At 42.6% G+C, this 17816-nt stretch overlaps 1 protein-coding gene across 2 annotated transcripts; it reads left to right on the top strand.

The window, feature by feature from the left end:
- The first annotated feature begins 326 nt into the window (after nucleotides 1-326).
- On the top strand, nucleotides 327-17601 carry oplah (5-oxoprolinase, ATP-hydrolysing). Of its 2 annotated transcripts, XM_039790228.1 has the most exons (28): nucleotides 327-471; nucleotides 1264-1474; nucleotides 2548-2739; nucleotides 3242-3356; nucleotides 3629-3752; nucleotides 4296-4491; nucleotides 4895-5060; nucleotides 5371-5509; nucleotides 5925-5992; nucleotides 8195-8370; nucleotides 8472-8597; nucleotides 8753-8865; nucleotides 8951-9121; nucleotides 10106-10243; nucleotides 10496-10634; nucleotides 10912-11024; nucleotides 11877-12028; nucleotides 12198-12358; nucleotides 12459-12560; nucleotides 12666-12840; nucleotides 13705-13889; nucleotides 14005-14151; nucleotides 14242-14376; nucleotides 14554-14703; nucleotides 14867-15024; nucleotides 15116-15276; nucleotides 15710-15807; nucleotides 16475-17601. In XM_039790228.1, exons 2-28 carry the CDS (start codon nucleotides 1304-1306, stop codon nucleotides 16625-16627), a joined length of 3924 nt encoding a protein of 1307 aa, XP_039646162.1. In that variant the 5' UTR covers nucleotides 327-471; nucleotides 1264-1303; the 3' UTR covers nucleotides 16628-17601. The 2 variants fall into 2 exon arrangements, with proteins under 2 accessions (XP_039646162.1, XP_039646163.1); XM_039790229.1 differs by lacking the exons at nucleotides 15116-15276; nucleotides 15710-15807; nucleotides 16475-17601 and having other exon boundaries at nucleotides 14267-14376; nucleotides 14867-15004.
- The last annotated feature ends 215 nt before the right edge of the window (nucleotides 17602-17816 follow it).

The following is a 17816-nucleotide window of genomic DNA, read 5'->3' as shown; positions in this document are numbered from 1 at the left end:
CGTTTTACAGATTTTTACTAAACAGTAATATTCTACATAAAGATATAACGAGACATTGGATTGACTCATAAAAGGCTTTTTATTATTTTGAGTTACATATCTCTGAAATGTTTCGGGTAATAAACTCTGCTGAAAGGGTTCATTGATTAAAAGGAACAACTGCAGCCTCTCCTTACTGAAATCTTTGTGATTCAGATCCGTTAGGGTTAGGGACCTTTATATAATGTGGGAAAGCCCCTCTAGTGAGCAGAGGTTAAAGCTGTGCGGTTCTCGGCATATACACAGGCTCCTCGCAGGAGGGCGGGGTTTAAACCCCAGGCCAGCAGCCCATAGAAATAGCCCGGACTTCATCAATGCGTGTTCTGTTTCCTGCTCTAACGAGAGCAGCAGAGAGGTGAGGGGAGGAGAATCTTGTAGTTAACGGATTATCAAAGATTAACACTCTTCCTGTGCAGCAGCGGCGGCGGACAGGTGAGTAAAGATGTCGGCTACCGAATCTTTAGCTTCGTTGCTTCGAATTCAGCATTTGCATGATCCCCTTGCACACAGACAGTGAATGGGTTGTAGCTACAGCATGCATAGCTGCTGCTGACCCTTCAAGTATTTAGTTTAGAACTCGAACTCATCACTGTGCCTACTCGTACTCTGGAACAGCCCAAATAACGGTCTAATCGATAAACTCGCAACGGAGAATTCTTCTTTGCTAATTAATAGTGGCCTTATATCTTATTTTATGGCCATCTGGTTTATTGGTAGGCTATTCTTCAATACCTGCATTTGTAAAAAAAAAAAAAAAACACAACACAATTCTGACATGTTCTGTAAAACATAATGCAGAAAAGATTTATAAATTGTCACAGACCAGCTCAAAGAATGAGACTGAGAGGAGACAAGCCACGTTAACGTGGCAATAAATGTGGTTTTATTTAATCTAAACAAGTGTGACTGTTTAGGGAAAGATAAGCATGAGGTGGGAAGTGCAGATGCATCAGGTGTTTATGAAATGTATCATGACATGAGTGAGGAATGTGAGAGGGAGTGTTGTAGGCAGCAACATATGTCCCAAAACCTGGAGCTGTGAAGCCTAGGAGAGAGAAAAAGAGGAGGAGTGGCATAGGAGCTTATGGTGGCTAAAAAGAAAAGTAGTACTGTAGTTGTGTCATTGTATTGATTTTGTGAATGAACAGGTGTCTCAGCTGGTTCTCTTATCAGTACAGTGTTACAGAGTGGATAATCTCTCCCTCTCTCCTACCTTGTGTCCAGTTAGTCACAGACTCAGCAGCAGCTCTTCTCTCTCTACACTATGGCTGAGACTAAGGGGAAATTCGACTTTGCCATCGACCGGGGTGGCACCTTCACCGATGTGTTTGCCCGGCTGCCTGATGGTCGAGAGAGAGTCCTGAAACTGCTGTCCCGGGACCCCCAGAACTACAAAGACGCTCCCACAGAGGGGATACGCAGAGTCCTGGAAAAGGTGACATGATCATGGGAAGGATGTACTAATATATACTTTTTTGAAATATTAGCAAGCACTTTATAGTTCATATTCAATTTATACAAAGAGTATACAAAGAGTTTTGTGGAATCACTCACCCATCAAAGTGTGGTTGAGCTTGAGATTTCCAACTGTCCCAAATCTAAACTTAAGTGCTTATTCCTTAAGTGCTTCTTATTAAATTTGAATTCTCACAGTTTTAACACGATACTATCACATGAGTCTGACCCAGTCATTAGATGGAGTCCACATCTCTGCTGATGCCATTTATTTTTCTTTTTTTTTCCAAGATTATGTTTTGGGGCTTTTCCCTTTTATTACATAGAGACAGTGGATAAGCATGAAAGGGGGAGAGAGATGGGGGATGACACGCAGCAAAGGGCAACAGGTTGGATTAGAACCCGCGCCACTGCAGGACTCAGCCAACATGGGGTGAACGCTCTTACTGGGTGAGCTAGAGGCCGCCCCTGCTGATGCCATTTATACCAATGAAGCTGTTTAACTGTCAAAACAAAGATGTTGTGTTTGTAATGGACAGATGGCACATGGACATGTGTGTAACTTTGTGAGTATAAAGCAGGCTGTTATTCTAAAAATAGCAGGATTCAACATTCAAATAGATGTATTTGTTGGCACAGCAATGGCATCTGCCCTTGTCTGTACACATGTGGTGGTAAATGAATGCATGTTGCAATGATCCGTGTAGCTTTTGTAGTTCGTTAGAGCGGAAACGGAAAATATTTGTACTGTTCACTCATTAAATAAAGATTAAAACAAAAACAATGTGAAGCAGGAATCACCACTTTTAGCTAAATAATTGTCAGTGTTATTGTTGTTACACTATTCTATAATTAATGAGCGGACAGCATGAGAGCAGATCAAAACATGTCTGCAAAACCAGATCAGACAGCAGTCGAACAAAGCATGAACCAGAGAAAGACTTAAGGAGTCCTAGTATTTCATACCATGTCATGTATAATCACAGTTACACCTCTACATAATCTGTATGAACAGTATATAATATATACATATTTATGTGAATTTGTTGACAGGAAACAGGGCGGGCCTTTCCTCGCGACCAGCCTGTAGACACCTCTCTGATTGGCTGGATCAGAATGGGCACAACGGTGGCGACCAACGCGCTGCTGGAGAGAGAGGGAGAAAGGACTGCTCTCCTGGTCACGCTGGGCTTTAAAGACTTGTTGCACATCGGCACACAGGCCAGGCCTAAGCTGTTTGATCTGGTTTGTAATGCCTTTTCCTAACCCATATATATGTGGTGTATATATACACACGCAATATACACAAACGCTTGTGAAAGAGCCACAGATGAAATACTTGACTGTGAGTAGTGCGAACCACTTAACCACGACTACCCCAGTCAGCACCAACCTTTTTCACTATACTGTCATAAGTCACCTGAGTACGGCTTGAGGTTTAGACATTACTTTGTGTCCCAGAAACAGGGAGCATGTCTTGGAGTTTGTCCCCATACCAGTTGTACCATTAATGCTTTAAATGGTCACATATTGTTTGAAGCTGATGCTGCATGTCACACATCTGATCTAATAAGTGTGTGTGTGTGTGTGTGTGTGTGTGTGTGTGTGTGTGTGTGTGTGTGTGTGTGTGTGTGTGTGTGTGTGTGTGTGTGTGTGTGTGTGTGTGTGTGTGTGTGTGTGTGTGTGTGTGTGTGTGTGTGTGTGTGTGTGTGTGTGTGTGTGTGTGTGTGTGTGTGTGTGTGTGTAGGAGGTGGCGGTTCCTGAAGTGCTGTATGAAGAGGTAATAGAGGTGGATGAGCGAGTCGTTCTCAGGCAAGATGGCTGCCAGCTGGCTAGAAAAGATCCCAAACGTATCGTCACAGGTCTGAAACACTACTGTGTACTTCTTCTCGTACTACCTCTACCTCCAAATCTCCTTCTAGTTCTCCTCAGCTTTCATTCTGCTTATGTTCTTAACGTTTTCATATAATATATATCAGTGGTGACAGGACTACGACAGGAGCATTATCCAGTATTTTTTTTGGTTGTAAATGTGAGATCAGTCAACTGGCACATGTACGACAGCATTGCCTGAATACTTTACATAATTTGAGATAATCCTGAGAATATGTTTGTGTGCGCTGGTGTCCCCCAGGCAGTACAGGGGATTCTCTGGAGGTGTGGAGGGAGCTGGATCTGGAGCGGGTGGAAAAAGACCTTCGGGGAGTTCTGTCTCGTGGGATCACCAGTCTTGCTGTCCTTCTGCTGCACTCGTACACGTCAGTAGTACATCTTGTTTTTGTACTATTAGGCATAGAGGGGTACTTACCTAATCCGATATCTTGGGCTCTCTCCAAGCCAATATTTTATTTTATCTTTTAACTTCTAACTCCTTACTTATAGAACTCATTCGTTGTTTCTTTTCTCTTTGTCACTGTACACTCAATTACACAACTCTTGCTCTGAGTCGCTCTGTCCCGGTGGGAGTAGTGGCATGTGCACTGTACATATCAGAGGTGTCTGGTTTCTACCATGTGGTTAACTGGGTGAAAGTTTTCCACTTAACTTTGAGTTCCTATGTATTCCTCGAAATCCATTCACACTTATAATGTTGTTACCTCTAATTCACTCTAGTGAAAGTGATCCAAGCAGATGGATTGAGTTTAAAAGGCACTTTCTGGAAACCAGCAGTTGACGAAAGCTTTTAAGTGATAAGACCAACAGAATAGGCTGTAGAGCAGCGGTGAAATTGCATAAGAGCTTTATGTTTGACTTGCATTCCAGCTCCACCCCATTCCTCTCCCTCTCCCCCTCTCTTTCAGGTGGTCCGATCATGAGAAAGCAGTGGGTGCCCTGGCACGTCGTCTGGGCTTCACCCAGGTGTCTCTGTCCAGCGAGGTTATGCCCATGGTGCGGGCAGTGCCTCGGGGCTACACCGTCTGCGCCGATGCCTACCTCACACCCAAAATTCATCAGTATTTAAAAGGCTTTACCTCTGGGTTCAAGGGTGGCCTGAAGGTGTGTTTCTCACATCAATATGTGTGTTCTTCTTTATTGTTGTGTTATTACAAAATACCGCATTTTCTTTCATGTGTGCTTACGTTTACGTTTATTTCACACGTCATCAATGTATCATTTAACACAAATTCATAAAGTACAATGATTATATACAAGGTGCGTGAAATGGGGAACCCCAAATAAACTACTAAAAGCTTTTCGGAGGGGGCCCAATAACAATAAACAACAACAAAAAATATACAAACTTATTCTTCTGAAGAGCTGTGAGTGGGTCACTCATGGCCTCCACCCTACAGATCACAGGCAGGATTTTCCAGATGATCCTTCCAGCTGGGGATCAATTCAAGAGCCTGTTTCATCTCAACATTGGAACGATCTCCTCCATCTCTTATTATTTTTTTAGGATGTGGATGTCCTGTTCATGCAGTCAGACGGCGGTCTGACTCCCATGGAGCAGTTCTGCGGTTCACGGGCCGTTCTATCTGGCCCAGCGGGGGGTGTGGTGGGATACGCCATCACTTCATACAGCCAAATGGAGAAAAAACCTGTGATTGGCTTTGACATGGGTGGTGAGTAGGGGGATGCTGAGGGATACTGTTAGTACCTTGGACGGTAACTGAGTGCACAGACTCTGTGAGGAACTTTGCTATTTTGTAGTATTTCGTTCCACAATTTACCGTGCATTTAAATTGTATCCAATTTTTATTATTACATGTGACGTTGCACTTCACATACACATATTACAAATGGCATTTAAGTGCAAAGATTAATTACAGATTAAAGAAAAATCTTTGTGTTTGACACAGGAGAAATGCTCACTTTCAAAGCTTTTCATGCTTCTTGTCTTCCCGACTGCCTCTGTCTTGTCTTTCTCTCCAGGAACATCCACTGATGTAAGTCGGTATGCTGGCCAGTATGAACACGTGTTTGAGGCTACCACAGCTGGAGTCACCCTGCAGGCACCTCAGCTGGACATCAACACTGTGGCTGCAGGCGGAGGATCACGACTCTTCTTCAGGTCTGTTAGTCGGACCTCTGTAGCTCCTCATTTCAGCTGCAGATTTGAGGCCACATTAGCTGCTACTAACATACTAACAACAAGCTGCAGTTGAGTTGCATTGTGGGTAATGTAGGCACCAACAACGAAGTATGCATGGAATTACATTTTTATTAATATTTTTTTATTTAATTGTTAATTCAGTTGTCCATCCTGAGGCTGACAATGTTAGACGTGAGTGAATTAGAGTGCTAATTTGGTGTCTTAAGTAAGACCTCATGATTGGCTAGAAATCTGTCATGACACAACTCTTTATTCAATTCTGTGAATTGAATCAAGATTGTATTTCAACTATTATTTTCTCCTTTTCCCCCCTGTTATGCGACCTCTCTCCTTTCTGGTTTCTCTCCTTCCTTTACTCCTTCTTCCCTCTCAGGTCTGGGATGTTTGTGGTTGGACCAGAGTCTGCAGGGGCCCATCCAGGACCAGCCTGTTACAGAAAAGGTAATAGGCCATAACTCCCATTTATTTCTGCTTTTACTCTTTCCAATTTCTCTCAATGCATTATTGGGATTTCTTCCTTCTTCTTCCCATGACATGGTAGATGGTAAACTATACATTTCTGGGTCACTTTCCCCACCTTTTAATGGTTTCACCTACTCTTTAAATCCAGCTGTCAGAAAAAACAAAACAAAGCTTCTGCCTTCCCATGTCCTGTTTTCTTCCCCCTTCTCGTGATTTATAATCTGGTTTAGCAGCATGAAGGTTGGAAATTGGCAAAAATCTAAGTTTCAGATTACAGTGCCTTGCGAAAGTATTCGGCCCCCTTCAACTTTTCGACCTTTTGCCACATTTCAGGCCTCAAACATAAAGATATAAAACTGTAATTTTTTGTGAAGAATCAACAACAAGTGGGACACAATCATGAAGTGGAACGAAATTTATTGGATATTTCAAACCTTTTAAACAAATAAAAAACTGAAATATTGGGCGTGCAAAATTATTCAGCCCCCTTAAGTTAATACTTTGTAGCGCCACCTTTTGCTGCGATTACAGCTGTAAGTCGCTTGGGGTATGTCTCTATCAGTTTTGCACATCAAGAGACTGACATTTTTGCCCATTCCTCCTTGCAAAACAGCTAGAGCTCAGTGAGGTTGGATGGAGAGCGTTTGTGAACAGCAGTTTTCAGTTCTTTCCACAGATTCTCGATTGGATTCAGGTCTGGACTTTGACTTGGCCATTCTAACACCTGGATATGTTTATTTGTGAACCATTCCATTGTAGATTTTGCTTTATGTTTTGGATCATTGTCTTGTTGGAAGACAAATCTCCGTCCCAGTCTCAGGTCTTTTGCAGACTCCATCAGGTTTTCTTCCAGAATGGTCCTGTATTTGGCTCCATCCATCTTCCCATCAATTTTAACCATCTTCCCTGTCCCTGCTGAAGAAAAGCAGGCCCAAACCATGATGCTGCCACCACCATGTTTGACAGTGGGGATGGTGTGTTCAGGGTGATGAGCTGTGTTGCTTTTACGCCAAACATAACGTTTTGCATTGTTGCCAAAAGTTCGATTTTGGTTTCATCTGACCACAGCACCTTCTTCCACATGTTTGGTGTGTCTCCCAGGTGGCTTTTGGCAAACTTTAAACGACACTTTTTATGGATATCTTTAAGAAATGGCTTTCTTCTTGCCACTCTTCCATAAAGGCCAGATTTGTGCAGTATACGACTGATTGTTGTCCTATGGACAGAGTCTCCCACCTCAGCTGTAGATCTCTGCAGTTCATCCAGAGTGATCATGGGCCTCTTGGCTGCATCTCTGATCAGTCTTCTCATTGTATGAGCTGAAAGTTTAGAGGGACGGCCGGGTGCGCGTTAGATTTGTAGTGGTCTGATACTCCTTCCATTTCAATATTATCGCTTGCACAGTGCTCCTTGGGATGTTTAAAGCTTGGGAAATCTTTTTGTATCCAAATCCGGCTTTAAACTTCTCCACAACAGTATCTCGGACCTGCCTGGTGTGTTCCTTGTTCTTCATGATGCTCTCTGCGCTTTAAACGGACCTCTGAGACTATCACAGAACAGATGCATTTATAACGGAGACTTGATTACACACAGCTGGATTCTATTTATCATCATTAGTCATTTAGGTCAACATTGGATCATTCAGAGATCCTCACTGAACTTCTGGAGAGTTTGCTGCACTGAAAGTAAAGGGGCTGAATAATTTTGCACGCCCACTTTTTCAGTTTTTTATTTGTTAAAAAAGTTTGAAATAGCCAATGAATTTCGTTCCACTTCATAATTGGGACCCACTTGTTGTTGATTCTTCACAAAAAATTACAGTTTTATATCTTTATGTTTGAGGCCTGAAATGTGGCAAAAGGTCGAAACGTTCAAGGGGGCCGAATACTTTCGCAAGGCACTGTATATAACTGAAGCTTGCCTCATAGTTCTCAGTTGGAACTGGGATGTGTGCTAACAAAAAGAAACATGACTCTTGCTGACTTCCTTGCTGATGTTCCCTATAGGACAGTTGGGAAGCATTTAGCTCCCAACATTTTTCACAGAATTACATAAAATAATGTTAAAAATACAAGACTGAAACACCTAGTGAAGCATCCTAAACAAAAATACAAGACTGAAACACCCAGTGAAGCATCGTACACAAAAACCTAATATTGCTTCCCTGTGGGATTCTCCTAGGCGGCCCTCTGACTGTCACCGATGCTAACTTAGCCCTGGGTCGACTCCTCCCTTCCTTCTTCCCAAAGATCTTTGGGCCAGGGGAGAATGAACCGCTGTCACTGGAAGAAACCATGAAGCATTTCCATCATCTGACCCGGGAGATCAACCTCTTCTTGTCTTCTAACCAATCACAGGTACGAATATTTACTGGGATTTTGAGTAGAGTGTCAAATCTTCTTTAATAATTCTATAAGGGAGTGTTAATGATGAGGCTAAAATGTGTTTTCATTCACAGGTTAGCACAAATGGGGCCAACCGCTCACACAACAGCACGTCAGAGATGAGTGTGGAGGAGGTCGCTATGGGATTCATTCGCGTTGCAAATGAGGCCATGTGCCGGCCAATCAGAGCACTGACACAGGTACAGTATTTGGGGTTTTGAAATATTAGCTCCAGGTGAAATAGTACGCTGAATGTTTGGTTGTGAAATGGGTCAACAATTTAAAATCATGTTTTTTTTGTTGTATTTATTGTTTGCTCTCCTCCTTTGTTTGCTCTCCTCCCCTACCTCCATAGGCTAAGGGCCATGATACATCTCAGCATGTGTTGGCATGTTTTGGGGGTGCAGGTGGCCAACATGCCTGTGCTATCGCCCGAGCCCTGGGGATGAAGACTGTCTTCATACACAAGTAAGATAGGTTGTTTTTCTATGGTGTGTGTGTGTGTATTCATGTACAGTATTTTGGCAGTAATGTGTGTTTTGTGTGTTTGCAGATACAGCGGCGTGCTGTCAGCCTATGGTCTGGCTCTAGCTGACGTGGTGGAGGAGGTGCAGGAGCCGTGCTCGCTGCAATACGAGCAGCACTCTTTCAGCGAGCTTGATCGGAGGGTGGACCAGCTCATGAAACGCTGCCACGATACGCTCTGTGCACGTGGATTCACTAGGTCAGCACCCACAAAACACTGCATGGTTTGGGGTTAACCGTATGCCTATCCAGAGGCCTCTACTAAGATCAACAGCGTTTCCCAATCCAGCGACGCACACGTTCACATAAAAGAGGCGGTGTTTGCTCTATATGACCAATCACAAACCTGGACAAGTCTACCAGAGCCACATATTTTACATAAGAAAAGCAAACGATAATCGTACAGAAATATGAAGAACACAGACAAGGTTTTATAGGCAAAACGCAATACAGTTGCTGCTTCCTAAAACAGGAAGGTAAACTGGCAAAAAAAAAAAAGCAGACGCTGTAAATGTGTAAATCACAACGCTTATCAATATCACTTCCCCATCAGTCAGGTACAAGATCTGACCATAATTACACCTGTGATTTCCATAAACTGTCTTTGCTTTAGCCTATTATTTCAGTTGCAACCCTGGCAGTGGTAAGCGATCGTGAGAGAAAATAAAAAATATAAAAACATAATTGAAACTGATGTGTCGCACACGGCTCAAGAAGCTGACAAAGATACGTAATTCCCTCCGCTGAAAATCTATATCTTTCATAAAAATACCCATCAGGGAATGTTAACGGGGTTGTCGGTCTCTAAATGTTTTCACTTTTCTGATCGCACCTCTATCTCTCGGGGCACTGAGCTCCACCTGATCTTCTAAGAAAGGTGACGACGTTATAATGGAGTATTGATTGGTCAGTAGGCGGTGCTTTTACACCGGTTGATCTCTAATCTTCAACATAACCTGCTCCCGAGCAGGTTAGGTGTTCAGCATAAGTTACCATGGCGATTGAACCCCGTAACAAGTGATCCACCGTTGTGATACACAAAACCCTGGGTTGAACCTGAAGTTACCTCGTTAACGCCAAATCTTGCTTCGTACTACAGGCCTCAGGTGCCCATGCCTTTTCACTGCTACACTCACTAAGTAATGATGCAATGATGCCGCCTTGTGTTTCTTGTCCTCTTCAGCGGTCAGATAACCACTGAGGTTTTCCTTCACCTGCGTTACAAGGGCACCGACTGCGCTCTCATGGTTACTGCTGCCGGTTACCCCAGCAACATCCAGACCTGTCTAGCTGGAGACTTCCGCAGTGCCTTTACCAAGCGGTTAGCTCTATGTTCACTCATTTCCTCAATGATTTGTTAGTTTAATCATGTACAGAGTTATTGTGGATAAATCATTACTTACATTTTGCTTCTTTGTGCCCTCTGTTTACATGGTTTTTAGCAAACACACCAAGTTAATGTGTCATTTTTTCCGAGATAAGCTCAGTAAACTTTGGAGCTGGCATTTCTTTACACTACTCATGGTTTTTAATGTTCCTCTAATCTTGATCGCTCTACATATCTTCTCTTTAGTTATCTGAAGGAGTTTGGATTCACTATCCCAGACAGAGCCATCATGGTTGATGACATCAGAGTGAGGGGTTGTGGGAAATCTGGTATTAAATCAGTGTATAACACAAAGATGGGGCACGGAGAGGCCAAACCAGTCACGGTACACAGACTCTCTTATACATACATACAGCTGCACATGTCATATACATGTAAACACCATTATATTATAACTTAGACCAGGGAAGGATAAAACCATCTTGTTGAAGCCTGCATCTTTTTCATCAACATTGCATTTCCTTTCCCTTCCTTTCACAAACATATCAATTATGCTTTATAGAGAACACTGAAAACATTTATGAATTTATTTGTTCTTAACTTAATGAGACTTTTTGGTCTGAAAACGGTTACCTTGTGGCAATCTCTGTCCCTCTCTGTAGATGACCAAGTGTTACTTTGAGGAAGGTTACCTGGACACCGGTGTGTATCTATGGGAGGAGCTGCCATGTGGTCACAGCATCCAGGGACCAGCCATCATCATTGACAAAAACAGGCAGGCATTTACCCATTACTGTGCCTTCAAAAAGCATCAATGAAAACATAATTATTAAAGATGTGCAGAGCCAATCCTAAGTATCTGTATCGGGCCAATCAGGGCATATTTTAATGGATCAGTATCTAAAAGAATATAAAAGAAAGCCCATCAAAATCCAATTCTTTCTTTACTAAACTCGACAGTTCTCAGTTTTTGTGTCCCAACAACTCCAACAGAGTGAGACATCTTCCCTATCATTGATCGCTTCACGTCAATTTCTTTTTTTTTTATTTTGTCTTTATTTTGATCTTTCACTTCAGTACAATCACAACACGGTATATTTCCAGTTGACATAGCGCTCATTACAATCACAAAGTGTTTTAACAAATGCAAGTATGAACAATTACTTGCTGTGTTTTAAGTATAACTTGTACTCTAGATTTGTTCGATTGTTTCAAAATGTAATTTCTTTTCCTCTTTTACAATTTTTTATAAATAAATAAAATAAAATAGGAAGAGGAGAAAAAAAAAACGCTTCACGTCAATTTCAGGAGTCTCATTCTCCCAGTTATACTTCCTATCATATCAATAATTTAAGCTAATACGATCAGGACCTTTTTATTATTTGGATCAAGTAGGATGTAAAAAAAATAAGGTGTCCCAAATTCAGAAGGCTACAGCTGCTATTTCAATGTATTAGATACGTATTAAATCAACATGTAGGTAAATATAAGTCTCGGGATCTGGGTTAAGTTTTTAAGTAAATTAGGCCTTTTTTTGGGGCCTTTTTAAAATGCTTCAAAATGCCTGTATTTACCCTGTCTAAACATCTGTGCTTGTGTAAATGTATTTCTTTTTCTCCTCCATCAGTACCATCCTGGTGGAGCCGTGCTGTGAGGCCCGTCTGACAGAAGGGGGCGATGTTAGTATGACTGTAGGCTCTGACCCTCACTGCGCCCTGGGCACTGAACTCAACACTGTGCAGCTCTCCATCTTCTCCCACCGTTTCATGAGCATAGCAGGTACACAACAGAGGAGAGAGGATGGAGAGGCGAGAATGAGGAAGGAGTGAAAGGTTGTTGGGGAGAAACTAGGAGAAGGCAGGCAAAAAATGAAGGTGTGAAGTGAAAGAGGGTTTTATTAATTTCCTATTAGCTTGCTCAGTTGTGTTCTACCTCTCTTCCTCTACAGAACAGATGGGTCGAGTTCTCCAAAGAACCTCCATCTCCACCAACATCAAGGAACGTCTCGATTTCTCCTGCGCTGTGTTTGGACCGGACGGTGGTTTAGTGTCCAATGCGCCCCACATCCCTGTCCACCTGGGGGCCATGCAAGAGACTGTCCAGTACCAGGTGCAGGAAGTGTACCTCCCACCTGTTTCTGAGTTTGGACATACTATTGAAACACCCCACTGTGACACAAAGGATGTTCTTCTTCTTCTTCTCTGTGCAGATTAGATCGTTGGGGAACAAGCTGAAAGAAGGCGATGTGATTCTGAGTAACCACCCATGTGCCGGGGGCAGCCACCTCCCAGACCTTACAGTCATCACACCGGTCAGTCAGTCAAGCTTTGTGTTGGCATTCTTGCTGTCCTTTTTTTTTTTTCACTACATACCTTTTACTTTCATCCCTTTTCGGTCCACCTTTCCACCCCCCTAGGTGTTTAGGAAAGGGGTAAGCAGTCCAGTGTTCTTTGTAGCCAGCAGGGGGCACCATGCTGACATTGGGGGCATCACTCCAGGCTCCATGCCCCCCCACTCCACCTCCCTTCAGCAGGAGGGGGCCGTCTTCACTTCCTTTAAACTCGTCACTGGTGGCGTCTTCCAGGAAGAGGGTAAGGGAGGAGGAGGGTGACCCAAGAATGAATGTGAGAGACTGATGAAAGGAGGTAACAGAGATAATACAGAGCTGTGTGTTGTTGACAAGTCTAGATAAAGAGCCATATTGCCATAGTGTTCACTATACACACAGTCGCTTTGCATACTGTAGCCAAAAAACTACAAGTAGCTGATACTTAACATTACTACCTCTCATTTTCCAAAGCTTACCAACTGACTTGAGATAGGTGATACACCTTTTATAAATGCCCAGTGACCTGTATTTTATGTTAATTATGTGGTAATGCACAGGTCAGAAGGGGCAAGTTTGGAAGACAAACAAAAAGCGTGCATGAATGTTCTCACATTAAGAAGTTACTGTTTGGCAGCAGACTGAAATCTCATATCTCAGAATGTCTTTGAACGCACCATAAAGGTCAGCTTTTAAAATAGCCACTGCTCGCAACTGTGTTACACAGCAATAATGTAACTTTAACAAGAAAAATAAAGGCGGGGGTATGAATTGCTCAACTTGCGCAAAGTTTCTCTTTAAGCATACTTATTTCGTATACTGAAGTGAATACAAATCAGTGGCTGGAAGGTCAAGATTTAAAACGTACTGCATGCTTTGGGAAAAAGTCAGCAATTATCTTGAGTATATAGTTAATGAGCTAAAACACGCAAAACCACCAGGCAGTATGGTCCTGTAAGGAGATCTGAGAAATCCACATGAATCCAACATGCACCGTTTGTTTCAGTTACTGTATCTTACTAAACATTCACATTACTTTATCCAATCTTACTTCCCATAATGCTTTTCTCTTTGTCTCTTTTCCCCCACTGGATTCCTCTCTTGCCTTTTCTTTCTATCTCCATATCAGCTGTAACTGAAGCTCTGATGGCTCCGGCCCAGTACCCAGACTCCTCTGGGACTCGTAATCTCCATGACAACCTGTCAGACCTGCGGGCTCAGGTGGCAGCCAATCAGAGAGGCAGCCAGCTTGTGGGGGAGTTGATTGACAGCTATGGGTTAGCTGTGGTCCAGGCCTACATGGGATACATTCAGGTAACTGTGGCTACAAGGGACAGAAGAAAAACAAAATACTGTTATTGTACAAAGTAGTAATAGTAAGTACTGCTCATGTTGTGCTTCTACAGCCTTAATAATGTTAATGTTTCAGAGTAATGCAGAGCTGGCCGTGAGGGACATGCTGAGAGACTTTGCACGTCGTCGACGGCAACAGACTGGCTCCTTGGCGGTGGAGTCAGAAGATTTCATGGATGATGGGACTGCAATCAGACTGCAGGTTCAGATAAATGAAGAAGAGGTGAGCATGGAGAATCCTCTCATGATAATCCAAAGCTTTTGTCTTGCACAATGAACTGATCAATTGATATAAAAACCGCCATCACCACAGGGCAGTGCGGTGTTTGACTTCACAGGGACGGGAACAGAGGTTTGGGGGAACTGCAATGCTCCACGCGCCATCACCCTCTCTGCCCTCATCTACTGCCTGCGCTGCATGGTCGGACAGGACATTCCCCTTAATCAGGTACAGTGGTTTATTCTAGGAGCCCTGGGTGGGTTTTAAGGTTTACGTTTTAAGGTTTCTTAATTTTTCCTGCACTTGAAAAGGAATTAAAATGCTTACAAAAATGATATTCAATTCCATATAGTTTGTATTATTCAGGGGTTTCCTTTTTCTTTCTTTTTTCTTTTTTATATCCAGGGCTGTCTTGCACCAATCAAAGTTATCATACCCCCTGGCTCAATCCTTCAGCCTTCCCAGAATGCAGCTGTGGTTGGAGGAAATGTCCTCACGTCCCAGAGAGTGGTTGATGTCATCTTTAGGGCATTTGAGGTGTGCGCCGCTTCGCAGGTAAGAAAAACTGGTTTTGTACATTTAAAATAAAAAATCCTTCTCAGGTAGTTCAGCCAAATGAACTATGATAAACCACTAAACATCTTAATTGGTAAATTGATCCATGTATTGGATTTCTTTGTGTTACTTGCTTATTTATTGTCATTCCTCTTTCCATCAGGGCTGCATGAACAACATTTCATTTGGCAGTGAGAGTATAGGTTACTATGAGACAGTTGCTGGGGGAGCAGGGGCAGGGCCAGGCTGGAATGGGCGGAGTGGGGTTCACAGTCACATGACCAACACCCGCATCACTGACCCCGAGATTCTGGAGAAGAGGTCAGACATGAATTTAAGTTTTGGTGTCCAGTAATAATAATGTTTCTAATATTATTGATCTGTATGTTGCTGCTGTCCATCCGGTGTTCAGGTATCCAGTCATTTTAGAGCAGTTCTCTCTGCGGCCCGGCTCAGGAGGTGCAGGAAAATACAGCGGTGGAGACGGTGTGATGCGGAAACTTCTGTTCAGGAACATGGTGGTTCTGTCTGTTCTGACCGAGAGGCGATCCACCCGGCCCTACGGCCTGCAGGGTAAACTCTGACCCTTTGAACCTGCCGGCAAAAGTCCTCATCAGCCATTTTCATGTTTTTCTATTATTTGGTTTTGAAATGATGGTAGTAGTAGTTTTATTCAGTCATCATAAAAACAATAATGATATACTTATCACAGTGTAAACTCAAACCGTCAACATTGACTGAAAGGATTAGGCTGAAGCAAAAGCTTATATATGCCTATTCTATGTTCTTATGGATAAATTGATTAAATCTACCCACCTCAAAGGTAAAGGGGAAAAAAAGAAGATATAAGTAAAGAAACAACCACATTTGTAACCCTCAAAAATAGTATTGCAAACCATTTTCTTAAAAACCAAAAGCAAAAAAGCGTTTTGCTTAGTGACTGGGGACATCTTTCTTTCTTCTACTGTTTACGCTCTGTCCTGTGTAACCTCTCTCTGCTGGTTAGGTGGTGAGGACGGTGCAGCAGGGCTGAACCTGCTTCACAGAGCGGACGGCCGAGTCCTCAACCTGGGAGCCAAAACCAGTGTCAGCCTTCAGCCCGGGGTAAGATGTGTAAAAGAAATACTATCAAGAACTAACCATAGAGGGAGCCCTGGAAGCTCACCTGATAGAGTGTGCACCCCATGTACCAAGGCTCAGTCCTTACTGCAGCAGCCCAGGGATCAAATCCGACTTGCGGCCCTTTGCTGCATGTCTCCCCCCTCTCTCTCCCCCCTTTCCTATCTACAACTGTCCTATCAATTAAAGGCCGAAATGCCCAAAATATAATCATTTAAAAAAAAAAAAAAGGAATTAACCTTAGTAATACTAAAGTGAATGTTGCCATGTTGCATGAAAAAATATAGTTTCCATTCCAACATAAGTGTTATTTGCATCACTATGCTTCTGTTATCAAATATACTTGACAGCATATTCAGATGACTTCAGGTATGAAACTGTAATGTGCTAAATTACTATGAACTTATTTATTAAATAACTTCTGCAGTTTGTTAAATAGTGTCTTTTGTCTTGTTGAAATGAGGCACATAAGAAAACGTGTTTGTAAACTAGCCTGAAAATGTGTCTTATGTATGTTTCAAATATGGTCGAGCACTCTCAAACTAATCCGAATACACATTGGTTAATCCTTTAGAATTGTAATGAGGTAACTGTTAGTATAAAGTGATTAGTGAGCTGAATCCACTCTTTGGCTGTGTGTCTCCCCCTACAGGACATGTTCTGCCTCTACACCCCTGGAGGAGGGGGATACGGAAGAGAGGAGGACGCCAACAGAAGACCCCAGACGAAGCGCAGGCGCTTGAATGAGTCTTTCCCTGAGAGAGGCAGCGTCTTTGAATACCGGATGGCACAAGAGGGAGTGTGAAAAGAAAATAAGAGAGAGGGAGGGAGAGTTAACAGATGAGCCAGAAGGGGAGAAGAATGAAAGAGGTAGGGAAATAACAGGAACTCAAGCAGAGTGAGAGGTGGAAAAATTCTTTAAAATGATCGAGGAAAACCGTGGGAACAGCATTATACCGTGAGGAATGAATGAGGAAGGAACATGCTACAGTTAGAAGGGGAAAAACATTTCAAGATGTAGACTAGCAACACTTGTTATCTATCATCGTAGTCAACCACTACAACTAAAATTACTTCTATATTACTGTTTTGCAGAATCTGTGTGCTAACATATATTCAAAAGACAATAAGACTGCCAAGTAAGTGAATACTAATAGCTCAAGCATCATTTCGATTTGTGTGACGGACACATAAAGCGTTGGGTGTACTCTAGCGCAACGTCCTACGCGGGCCGCCGTAGATGGCGCAGGGTTTTCCCAGTGTGGTGTCTCTCTCTGAACACATATTTAAGGCTGTTTGACTCCCTGTTGTCTGTACATGAAGAATCATACATATTATAGATATAGATAGATAGATATTGTAAAGACAAACCTGCTCTTCCCAGCCGACCGTGTTGAATTGAAAGCGCAGAGCACGCGTACTTACAAAAATTCAGAAGTGCACGACCCTGCACTGCATCAGCTTGCAGAGCCTTCGCGCTGGAAACAGCCGTGGTGACGTCATTTTATACCTCGACACTGGAACACCGTTACAGTCCCATTTTGATAATACATATCCCAGTGTTCACATTTGAAGGTAAAACAGTGTGTATTTTTGCCAACTGAAATGTTTTTAAATGAGTTCCAGTCTAACTGTGCAAGAAAAAAATCCAACCAAGTGAAGCAGCTGCTTATCAGTTTCAACTGGAACAACCACTTATCTAACAACACAAAGCCACTACGTGGTTACTGTTCTTCTGTTATTTTAACAGGACCGACAAATAAACTCCATTTCTACCAATTAGATTGTCCTCTTTTTGTTCTCTACTATCCTTTTCAACGAAAACAGTAATTTCACTTCATCATTTTAAGAGTATAGGAGAGGGGGAATCGGTTTAGAGAGTATGTAGAAATGATGTGAAATGGTTGCAAAGATTATTATTATTATTATCAAATCATATTGTGAACTTCATAATGTAGCAGTTGGGATTTATTTTTTTAGGCATGCTCCGTCTC

The sequence above is a fragment of the Perca fluviatilis genome, chromosome 22, assembly GCF_010015445.1.
Source record: "Perca fluviatilis chromosome 22, GENO_Pfluv_1.0, whole genome shotgun sequence".
Lineage (NCBI taxonomy): Eukaryota > Metazoa > Chordata > Actinopteri > Perciformes > Percidae > Perca > Perca fluviatilis.
This window is presented reverse-complemented; position numbering and strand designations above follow the sequence as displayed.

Coding starts and splice junctions, on each gene's coding strand:
- oplah (XM_039790228.1), top strand. CDS start 1,304: ATGGCTGAGACTAAGGGGAAATTCGACTTTGCCATCGACCGGGGTGGC. Junction 5,993..8,194: donor ACCAGCCTGTTACAGAAAAG/GTAATAGGCCAT, acceptor GGATTCTCCTAG/GCGGCCCTCTGACTGTCACC. Junction 14,377..14,553: donor AGGACATTCCCCTTAATCAG/GTACAGTGGTTT, acceptor TTTTATATCCAG/GGCTGTCTTGCACCAATCAA.